Genomic DNA, 12,224 nt, shown 5'->3' with positions numbered 1-12,224 from the left:
AGAACCTAATGTCTTTTGCAATTTTCTTCCCATATTTGAACACTTTTACATCCATTGAATTATTTTTTATCAATTTGATAATATTTGAGGTAATTGTACAAATATGACTAAAATTAATTTCTACAACCTCATTAAAATGATGGTCTGATGATCATGGGTCAGTCAAAATTACATTCTTAGTATGTTATACTCAAAGACAGCCTGGCATTTTCATAGGGAAATTTTTAAGAAAAGTAATTAAGGAAAGGGGAACCAAGATAGATGCCTATCATCAAAATTAGATTTGTCAATGTAGAATAAAATAAGTAGAAATAATTTTTCTTAGTGATCTAGAAATGGGAGTCAAGAGAAAAAATAATACTTACTTAGGAAATCTAAAGGGATTTAGAGCTTAGAAATACATCCCAGCCAATTCTACGTGTAACGTCCAATGGTCTGCAAAATTTAGAAGGGGAACTGCTACTCCTGGATCACTTTGGAGGTGATGAAATAAGTACTGGTGACTGTGTGAGTCTAGGAGTTTGGCCAAGAGGACAAGGGCTAAATGTCCGGACTCACGTCATGATCAGCCTGTAAAGATTCCATTATCCCAGGGGGTGCTTACCTAAGCCCCAAACTGGAGGGTTTACTTGTGATTGCTCTGGGTTGTTTGGGTAGATATTGATCGGAGATAGTGTCCTCACTGGACCTTCCCAGAAAGACTGTAAAAGGAGCCGGGAATTCTGCCTTCCATTGGAAATTCTCTGGGAAGGCCATGAGATTTCTTTCTGCTGGTTTATTCCTATGAGAAGCTACCAAAGCCTGTGATCTACCGGCTCTGAACCTCTGAGTCCCTAACGTGCACCACTCCTAGGATTACAGTTCATTGAAAGAGGGATTCAAAAGTGCCAGAGAACTGAAGGAAGAATGCTCCGAGGCCGATCCCTATCTGTGACATCCCTGGGTGGGCTTCCTCGGTGGGAAGCCGGCCTCCCTGTGGAGGATTTACTGCTCTTTGAAGTCGCTTGGGAAGTGACCAATAAAGGTTTGTACTGCCCCTGAGGTGGTTATTTGCCAGATTGCTGAAGAATGTAGATTAGGATTTCGCAGACTGCTCTCTAGTAAGAATGAATTGCCAGTGAGTGAGGAAGGTATTCAAACCGAATATGTTTAGATTACGTTTAACCTTGTCTATTTCGACAAGGTTGAAATGAAAGGCAATGAAAACTTAAACTGGTGTATGTGTTGAAGGAAGAGAAAATTGAAAATATTAGTCATGGCCAGAGAGTGTGCATTTAAATTAAAATTTGAAATCCGTGTTATGACAAAACAGGAATATAGAGTTAATATTTACCTTTCTGGTCTTATGATTTTTCTCAGCAAAGAAAAGCACAATTTTGTACTTTATTTTAGGAAGAACTGTGCCTGATCAGGGCCAATTAGAAACTTTAACCCCACACTCCATTAGCGATTTTATGAAATATTTAACAACATTTCTAATAATGCAAGATTAGCTTGGAACTAAAGTTTTAACTTAGAACCAGTTCAGAAGGCATAATATTGAGCTCCTATTAAGAAGAATGCACGTAATTTTTTCTTCAATACTATATAAACATAGAAATTATAAAATAAGAAAGGAAATCAAATTGCCAAAACTAAAACAATTTCCTAATAAGGTAGAGTACCACTTATGCTGGATTGGAGGTGGCAAGGCAGAGGACTGTGACCTCTTTTTATGATAACGGTATCTGTAAAATTATTAAACAACAGTTCCTCGTGGATTGATATTGTCTAGTTTAAAAGTGTCAAGACTATTACCACTGATACTGAAGGAATGCTGGTAAAGAAAAAGGAACCGTTCTGAAGGTTGAGTTCTTCAAGGTCATGAAAAACCAGGCCCAAAGATTGACGGGTAAGGCAGTGATAACTTGTGGAATTTAAAGGATCTGAAATGATAACATGTGATGTGATCTATTACATGTTCTTTTTTTGAAATTTATTTTTTTGTTTTTATTTTTTATGACATGTTTATTTCAGTCGTCTAAAGGATCTGAAATAAACATGAATGTGATACATTACTTCTTCCTTTCAGCTAATCAGAGCCAGCAAAACCATAAAATCGGAGAAATTGTATTTAGAATCTGACTTTTACCTTATGCTCAAAGATCCCATGTGTATGCATTCATAAAATTCATAAAATCATAAAATAAAAATTAAAAATGAATTCTTTCTATTTAGAAATGCACGGAATGAATGTCGGAGAACAAATCACAGTCTTCCTCTTTGCAGTTTAGTGAGGAAGAAGTAAAGGGGACAGAAACCTTAACATGGAAGTGTGAAGTATTATACCAATAGCTGTTCCTTTTTCCAGTCCAAGGTTTTTTTTTTTTTTTTTTTTGTGGTATGCGGGCCTCCCTCTGCTGTGGCCTCTCCCGTCGCGGAGCACAGGCTCCGGACGCGCAGGCCCAGCGGCCATGGCTCACGGGCCCAGCCGCTCCGCGGCACGTGGGATCTTCCCAGACCGGGGCGCGAACCCGGTTCCCCTGCATCGGCAGGCGGACGCGCAACCACTGCGCCACCAGGGAAGCCCCAGTCCAAGGTTTTTAAATATGCCCAAAGCGCCTGGGAACAGAGCCATCTCTACTACATATAAATCCCAGACTGTGACTTGAAATAGTGGTTGTTTTCTACAGAGTAGGCAGGAACTCAAGGATATAGCTTATTGGTGGAAAAAACTGGGGGGCACTCTTTTGCACCAAGAATCAGTTCAGAAGACCTCTGTGTGGGTTCTCCTGAGCAGAGCCCCTCTCCTTCCTTCTAGCAAACATTGCTGGGGCATTGTCTCCCGGTGCTGGGCACACACGGGTGAAACTGTTTATCTCACAGATCTTATACCCTGACTACATGCATGCAGCTCTCAGAGCCTAGAACAGTGCCTGGCGCATAGAAAATTCTCAATGGGTTTTTCTTCTTTTGCATGAAGGAATGAATACCTTTCTTTTTCAACCTCTTAGTTGCCTTCGATACTTGTTTTCTTTCATTTCCCATGCAAGAGGAAGGGAATTTTCTTGTCAAGATGGGACCCACAGAGCGATTTACACAAATTGATATCATTTCCAACATACCTTTAATATTTATCATTGTCATATTTTTAAGACATTTTTATATAAATGGACAATTATTGTGTCCATCCCTGACAAGACATTGACACTACAGTTTTCTTTGAAAAAATTTACTTTGAACTTTTACTTCCCTGCAGTTCATAGCGGTGAGAGGAGGCATCTCTGAGATCATGACTCCAACTCCTCCACTTCAGAGATGAAAAGGATGCCTACCAGGCATTAAACGATCAAGCAAATGGCAGGGTTGGGACTAGCATTTAGGTCTCCTCCGAGTCCACTTCTCTTTTTTATTACCACACAAGCATTAAAAATTAAAATGTCCAGTTTCTAAGGAAGTGCCCTGTAGGTGAAAGGACACAGGACTTTAGTCAAAAAGGTCAGGGTTTTCTAAGACTTAGAAAAAAAGCCCTTAAACTATCTGAATATCAGTTTCTTCATGATAAAATGAAGGTAGTATGCTCCAGCCATCTTACAATGTTTTGTGGAAACAAGAAAATGTATTCATATCCAAGAAGACAAAAGATTTCTTAGGGGAAAAAAATTCCTTACTGCCAGAATTTTGCCCATGAGCAATGGAAATGTGTAAAATATAACAAACAAGAGAGTCATAGTTAACTTATTGGGGGTTAATTCTCAGACGTCAAAATAACCTTTTCTACTTGTTCACATTAACCTTGAAATGTATTGCTCTTATTCAATAAAGATTCATCAAGTGTCTACGGGGTATCAGACACTGGAAAACAAGGGGCTTAGAATTTAACAATACAGAATTCATTCCCGATCTTCCAGAATATACGAACTTGTAGGAAGATGGACATTGAACATGCAATTGTAGTCAAATGTAATGAGTGTAAGAATGAGAACAGGTGCTCTAGGACTATAGAGGCAGACCTCATTTTATTGCTTCGCTTTATTGTACTTAGCCAGTGTTGCATTTTTTCTTACAAATTGAAGGTTTGTGGCACCCCTGCATCAAACTTCGTGTCTCTGTGTCACAGTCTAATAATCCTCACAATATATCAAACTTTTTCATTATTAATGTATTTGTCATGGTGATCAGTGATCTTTGTTGTTACTACTGCAAAAAGATTACAACTCGCTGAAGGCTGAGATGATGGGCAGCCCTTTTTAGCAATAAGGTATTTTTAAATTAAGGTATGTACATTGTTTTTTTAGACAAATGCTATTGCACGCTTAACAGATTGTGGTATAGTGTAAACATACCTTTTATAGGCACTGGGAAACCAAAAAATTCATGATTCTCTTTATTGCAATACTCGCTCTATTGGAGTGGTCTGGAGCACAGCCTACAATTATCTCTGAGGTCTGTCTGTAATTTGGTGGGGATGGGGGAGGTTTTTACCTAGTTGGAGGCTTGGGAAGAACCTCTGACGAAAAGACATTTGAGCTGACACCTGAAGGATGAATAGCTGTTGGGTAGAGATGAGGAGGCGGTGATAAAGAGGGGACAGAGTTTTATGCATGGGAACTGTACATGCCAAGGTGCAGAGGTGAGGAAGTATACTCTGTTCAATGATCTGAGGGAAGCTCAGAGGCGGAAAAGGAGTGAAGCATGAGAGGAGACAAGAGAGACCAGCAAGGGCTGGACTGTGGAGTGTATGGTGAGTTAATAGCCTTAAGGAGTTACATTTCCAATCCACGAAGGATGGGAAGCCATTGAAGTTCTAGATGACGGAAAGTGTTCAGGAGTCAGATGTGGTTTTTTTAAATTTTTTTTTTTTTACTGAATGAAAAATTCTTTAAATTCTATAGTGCTTTACAGTTTGCAAATTTCACACACATGATTTCATATAATCCCATAATAGCTTTTTCCCCCCACCCCTACATTGCTCCTCCTCCCTTCCGTCTCCCCACTGGTAACCACTAATTTGTCCTCTATGTCTGTGAGTCTGCTTCTTTTTGGTTTTATTCACTAGTTTGTTGTATTTTTTAGATTCCACACATAAGTGATATCATACAGTATTTGTCTTTCTTTCTCTGATGAATTTCACTTAACATAATGCCTTCCAAGTCTATCCATGTTGCTGCAAATGGCAAAAATTTCTTTCTTTTTTCATGGTTGAGTAGCATTGCATTGTATATATACACCACAAAAAGCAGTATTACGAGTGCGGGACAGGCTAGCAGGAAAGTAACTGTGCCATGGTCTAAGATGGAGAGTTTTGTCCCAATATTGCAAATAAACTTTACTTTCAACTTCTTTGCTACAATCATTTCTTCTATACAAACTTGCCCAAATCACTGTAGATTGTGGACCAATGACCATGTTGAGGATATTTAGGGTCATTAAAAAGAGTTTAATGAATGTTGTAAAAAATAATGTATGCTAATCTAATAAATGTGAACACTTCTGAAGTTTAGTCACTAAATGGATGCTTCCCTCTAAAAGTTGACTAAAAACAATTTGTTTTAGCACCAAGCCAGTGTCAACTGAAAAAAAGATTGCACAACCTAAAAGTTGAGAACTGCGTTTTATTCAGCAGACTTTCTGAGGACTATAGCCTCTCAGTTCACTCTGAGGGACTGTTCCAAAGAGGTAAGGCAAGAGCCAGGAAATATAGCAATTTTTGCTGAAGAAAAAAATAAAAAACATGAGCATGTAGTCAGACATCAAAAGGTTACTGCTAATTACAAAGACAGACATCTCAAGTTAATGACTTTAAGTATTTTCTATGTTCGGAAAGATGCAAGAGTCTGGGCTCATTGAAATCATTCCTTTGATATGCTTCTTCACTACCTAGGGCCAGTATCCTGTTTTTCTCCATCCTGAATTCCCCTCAGGGTGTACCATCAGGGCAGGTGCAGTGGCTGATAACTTTATGCACAAAACATCCTTTGTTTACTGAAATGGCAGGTGACATTCTTTGTCCACACCAGCTTATTGCCTGACATAATATTTCTCCGTGCTCCCTCCCTGGGTTACATGGTACAAAAGGCACATGGAATAACTCAGAAAACTACAGTCAAAAAGATGTGGTAGAAACTGATTGGGATCAAGTCCACTACTGCAATCTGAGGCAGGAGTTCTAAAGGTGGAGACCTTGATGAAAGTGAACTTCCAGGAGTTTGCAAACCTTCCAAAATTGTATGTGAAAATTGTGTGCTCATACGTGTACGTGCTTTGTCAGAGAAAAGGACTGAATGATTTCATCAGATTTCCAAAGACCCCTATGATTGATGCGAGAACCACTGCTCTAAAGTTCCCGTCACCTTGGGTTCCTTTTTATTAACCCAGAATGTTTAGAGCCAAAATAAAAAAGCTATTTCCCCTAAGTGCTGTTTTCCAAATGGCCTTTCTCTAGAGCAGAGTAGAAAGGATTCCACCCTCCCCAAGACTTAAAGATGCTTATCTTCATGTGATACTGCTCACTTTCTTCCTCTGCCCCTCCCACCACCATTTTCAAAGATTCATCAGTATGTTGTTCCATAGAGTTACAGTCGGCCATCCATATCCACGGTTCCACATCTGCGGATTCAACCAACTCTGGATCAAAAATAGTCGAAATAAAATTCCAGAAAGCTCCAAAAAGCAAACCTTGAATTTACCACGTACCAGCAAACTATTTACACCCCCATTTACATTGTGTTAGGTGTTATAAGTAACCTAGAGGTGATTTAAAGTATATAGGAGGATATGCATAGGTTATATGCAAATACTATGCCATTTTATATAAGGGACTTGAGCATCCTTGGATATTGGTATCCACAGTGGTGGTTGGGGAGTGGTGTCCCAAAACCAACCTGCTGTGGGTACCAAGGGACAACTCTACTTACAATCCTGCTATCTAAAGCTTGTGGGCTCTGGAGTCAGACTGCCTGGACTGTAATCCCGATTCCATCATCACCTTTGTAATATTGGATCCATATCATAGCCTCTCTGTGTCTCAGTTTCCCCATCTAAAAATAAAGGTAATAATAGCGTCTTCCTTAATAGTGTTGTGAAAACTAAAAGAAACACCGACTGTAAATCACTTAGAACTGTGCTTAGCATCTATGAATACTCTTTTACCTTATTATTAACTCTTATAAAGTTTATTCATAAAATGGGGACGTTGGATCATTCATTTTCACACTAGCTGTCACTCTGAGCAATTGCATGTTTCTATTTTTAAATGCAAAAGAAGAAAGAGAAAAAAATACATGGATCAAAGTTACTACAATCATGGGCAACGCTGCAATTAGAGGTTGGGGTTTCTTTGCCTGGTGTGGATATGCAGTGTCCATGTCATGTCAAAAGCAGCCTGGGGCTTCCCTGGTGGCGCAGTGGTTGAGAGTCTGCCTGCCGATGCAGGGGACGCGGGTTCGTGCCCCGGTCCGGGAAGATCCCACGTGCCGCCGAGCGGCTGGGCCCGTGAGCCAGGGCCGCTGAGCCTGCGCGTCCGGAGCCTGTGCTCCGCAACGGGAGAGGCCACAACAGGGAGAGGCCCGCGTACCGCAAAAAAAAAAAAAAAAAAAAAAAAAGGATCCTGAGCCACACCACATGAAACACACAGTCTCTGTAAGAACCATGCTTATCACACACATACCTTCAAGATGAGCACTGGTCTCTCCACTTCCCTTTCATCCAGATTGCCATGACTAAGCCCTTCCTGTATAAAATATTCAGAGCCGCCGTTGTGGGTGTAATGGGGGGGGGCGAGCTTGTGGGCATCCTCTTAGTGTATCTAAGTGTATCTTAGTGTATCTCCCACTGCCCTGGACTGAGGCTGCTTTGATTGGAACCACAGACCCAGCTGACTGCTAGGCACACAAACATTTGGTGGCCGTCGTCACCAGAAGCATTTAATCTCTTTCCTACCAAGACCTGCTGCCTCAGAGAATGATGTCTAACTGTGGAATGACTATCCCTGCTTCTGTAACTATGTCTTGGGACAGGAGGGTCAGATTAGTAGCTATGCACACTGAAATCATAGACTTCTAAATTCTCTGACTTTTAACCATTTAAAAATAGTGAAGCGTCTATATATATATACTTATATTTATATATTATAACATATATCTCCTTTTTTTGGCTGGTGCCCGCCTTCCATACTGCCTTGGAATTCTGCTTTTAACAATATCAGCAGTGTTTCTAGATAAAAACTTGACGTTTTAGCTACTTCATTGACATATATGCTATGATAGCTCATCTTTTCTTTCTGATGAAAGGCTTGATACTCTGCCCTCACACTAAAGACAGCTTCCAAGTTGTTTCAGGAAAGTATAGATCAATAAAAGACAAAGTACATGTTTGAAAGTGAAGGGTAAGTCCAAATTCAATGACCTACACTGTGGTAAAACAATAATTCATTAAAAAATATGTGTTGGTGAACCTTTGGTTTGTACTCCAGATTTGAAAATAGGAATGACCCTATTTCTCAGCTATCATCCTCATCTTTAATGAGCATGCCGAGAGAGGAGTTTGGGGTATAAGGTGGTAAATAGAGTGAAAATTAAGGAAAGTCGTTGGCATATAAATCTGGGAAGGACAGAGAGGGCCTGAAATGGAGTTTGAACATGTGAAATAGCAGTAAGAGGACCTCCCCACAGAAAGACTGTACGGGGAGAAGCCTGGGGTGGGGGGGGGGTGAGATTTATTTACAATCAAGCCTCAACGAATACGGGATGAAATTTTTAAAAAATTTATGTTTTTACTCCTGGCAGACTGAAAGAACATAGCCATAGTGTTTGTAAACACTCTAAGGCTATTTGGGGACTATTTATCTCAAGGTTGAAGGCCTCAAATGGGAAAAAGAAGCAGCAAATTAATTGTGTTTATCTTTGCATTTCAATTCTCAAATCTAACCATTTATTTTTTTTGAAATAAATAATTTCTCTTCTCCCTTACATCCTTTAGCAAATAAAAATGTGTTTGCATTAACCCGAGTGTATTTTAATTTGCAACACATAATCTAACAAACAAGGATGTTCGAAGGTCTCTGGGCAGGGTACACAGTTGCAAATAAAAGAGTTTTCAAGACTGGAAATGTGAATAAGACATTTAATAAGTGTATGCCATCAGAACCCGATAACGTAGTCCCCTGGATAATATAAAGATGAAGGAAAATAGTCTACAAAGAGGAGGAATTATTTGGAGATTTTCAATTTTTATTGACAGTGGGCTTGAATAAAGCCTATATAAATATATATACTTATTTTATATATGTTGCTAAGATGTGACTCCAAGACTTTAGAGAAAAGTTCTTCCTTTTAGTTGCTCTTGCAAACTATTTCTCTAATTTTTTTTCCTCAACAAGTGTTTTTGACAGTTCCTAAATTTTTCTGGAATTTGGGGAAATATTTAGGCATCCTTGGTGTTGGCATCAATTTATGTAGACTCAGATTCGTGGTTGAATGGTTAAGTGAATCCTGTCTGTTCTGGTGCAGTCTGAAAGGCTCGCTTGCAGGCTTGCAGAGCCTCTTCCTGGTCCCACTCTGTCCTCATCAGCCCCCTGAGCTGAGATTGATAGTGTCCTTATTATCAGATTCTGCTCAAGTGACAGTTTAAATTTCTTTTAGGTATGGTCAAAAAGTTTTTTCTTACGGATCAAGTTTCTAAAGACAATAAATTTATGTAGGCTTATATGAAAATTACATGTAATATTTACATTTTGGGAGTTACATTAGCTCTTTTCTTTTATAAATTAATGAACCCGGTTGTATCATGTGATAGTATTAACATTTGCCTTTTGTGTCTCACCTCTCAAAAGGCAATTTGCCAAAATGTGTATTTTGAGTGATTCAGACTTTTAAAAAGATATGCAAATGGCAGTTCTACCTTTTGGCTCTCAGTTATGACTATCAGTAAGATTTATTATTTAAGGTCTACTTTATTGAAATAAGAAATTTAAGAGATGCAGTAGCTATCAAACCCTACATCCTGAAGATTTGAAACACCTTATGAAAAACCATGATGAAAAATAAGACTTTTTCTTCTTAATATACAAGTAACAAAATTGTCCTTGGAAGTGGGGTTGATGATTGGTGCCAGAATCTGTATTGGCTTGGGAATTTTATACAGGATTTCTTGAGTCTTTCCTTTGCCTGTGGTTCACGGACAAAGTATCGCTCAAGAAATTGGTTCACATTATTTTCATATTCTCATACGAGGTGATTGCTTTGAGCTGGCACGGGAAATATCCTGTCCAGTTTACTGAAGGTCTTTTTCTCCTTGGTCCTCTCTATTCCTCCTACCTGTTTACTGAACCCCTCCTTTTGAATGTCTAGGACTCTCTGCTTGTACCCTCTGCTCCCAAAATAGAGCCTTGGCTCTGACTGTTCTTTCTGCCTAAAAAATTCTTCCCCATGATATCCACTTGCCTGATTTCCTTACCCTTTTAAGTACTTACTCCAAATATCACCTTTTCAATGAGGCCTAATTTTTAATACTGCTGCTCCAACCTGCCCTTCCTCCCCAAGTGATGTACTGTTTTAGCCCCCTTGAACAGGTGAGCTAATCGAGCCTTAGACAGGTTACGTGAGTTAACTGGTTCAATTTAAGTTGGTTACAATTTTTCACCACCGTAATTCTTTAATAAATATCCTTATACACACGTCTTCTTATTTTTCCCCCAGGACAGTTTTCCAGATGTAAACATGCTGGGTATAACAGTATGCATATTTTCCAAGAGTATACATATTTTTTGGCTTTGTGTTTTAACAGCGGTAGCAGCAATGCCAGAGAGGCAAAATGAAATACCATATGAAAACTTGTATTTGTGTCATTGGGTTTGACATGAGGATCGGGCCAAGCATCCCCCCCTCAAAATCCATCAGCTTCTCCTTTTCAAAAGGTACTTGCTTGGTCCCTAGAAGGGAAGAGGCTTTTTCTCCTGGGAGACTTATAATTTGAGCAGTGGCTGTTACTTGGTCATATTTTATCCCCTTGGACCACAGGGTAAAAGGTGATTACTGCTGCTGAGGGCATGTGTCATGACAATAGCTGGTTGTCTCACCTTCGACACTTCCATGTGGATAGAGGTTTAAGCCAAGTACTGCTTTATTCCAATTGTCTCTTCAGGTTTCCTTGCAATACTGGTACTTCTCTGCTGCTTTCTAAGCACCCAGCATGAAATTGAACAAAATAGTAACTCTTTGATAGTGTCCCTCAAAAAATTTCTTTTAGAAAGTTAAATAAACCCTTGTGCTTGATGGATCCCAAAGGCTAACTTAAAAATGAACACTAACCCAATATTGCATATCAACTATGCTTCAATAAAAAAATGTTGGCTTAAGTAACATAGAAAAAAATGAAGACTCATGTCCATCCCTTCATCACTGAAAATGAACTACTAACCTGAACGATTAATGGGACCTTTTCTCTTTAACAGTTGGTGGCATCTATACTGTGATTCAGACAAAGGCCAAGACAACAGCAGATGAATGGGGAGACAATTACTTTCTGCTTGGTCCATATTTTGAGCATAATATGAAGACTCAGGTGGAACAATGTGAACCTGTAAATGATGCTGTGAGAAGAGCAGTGGACGCGATGAACAAACGTGGCTGCCAGGTAAAGGATACTGTCCAACACTTCATTAAGCAGGCCTTAGTAAACTGTTGTGGGAAAACACCACAATTTACACGAACTCACAAGAAAAGGCCACTCCTCTTCTGAGGGGAATGGAGTCGGTTTAGAGAATGATGGTGAACTTGATTTGAAATAGGTTACATTTGAGGCACTTTGTGAAAACCGTAATATAGCCATCTAGAAGTATACTAGGTTTGGAACTCAGCAGAGGGTATAGAATAGAGATATTTGGGGAAAAGTGATTTGTGCCTAAATTGTAGTCGACATTATGAGTGTTGATAACATTATTCAGTGGAAGATTATAGACTAAGAGCAAAGGTTTTGAGCCAAATCTTGGGCAATGTGAACATGTTAGAATATCTACACAAAAAGAAGTCAGAGACTGCAAAAGTAGAAGTTCAGCTGGTGATTAGAACCAAGGATGTCCAAGTGTTAATCCTCAGAACCCGTGAATATGTTACCTTATAAAGCAGAAGGCCTTTGTAGTTGTGGCTATGTTAAGGTTCTTGAGATGGGGAGATTATCCTGGATTATCTGGGTGGGTCCAATGTAATTACAAGGGTCCTTATAAGAAGGAGGCAGTAGAATTAGAA

General features: G+C 39.3%; 1 protein-coding gene across 1 annotated transcript in view; it reads left to right on the top strand.

Annotated features, from left to right (window-relative positions):
• Positions 1-639: 639 nt before the first annotated feature.
• The window catches only part of GYS2 (glycogen synthase 2), a 61,186-nt gene continuing 49,601 nt past the window's right edge, over positions 640-12,224 (top strand). Inside the window, exons 1-2 of the mRNA XM_007127987.2 lie at positions 640-1,024; positions 11,432-11,613. Coding sequence (XP_007128049.1) covers positions 907-1,024; positions 11,432-11,613 — 300 coding nt within the window. The 5' untranslated portion in view covers positions 640-906. The remainder of the gene's footprint in view (positions 1,025-11,431; positions 11,614-12,224) is intronic.

Source organism: Physeter macrocephalus, chromosome 6, assembly GCF_002837175.3.
Source record: "Physeter macrocephalus isolate SW-GA chromosome 6, ASM283717v5, whole genome shotgun sequence".
In the NCBI taxonomy this organism is placed as follows: Eukaryota; Metazoa; Chordata; class Mammalia; order Artiodactyla; family Physeteridae; genus Physeter; species Physeter macrocephalus.
The sequence above is the reverse complement of the archived record's forward strand: the minus strand, read 5'-3'. Positions and strand labels throughout refer to the sequence as shown.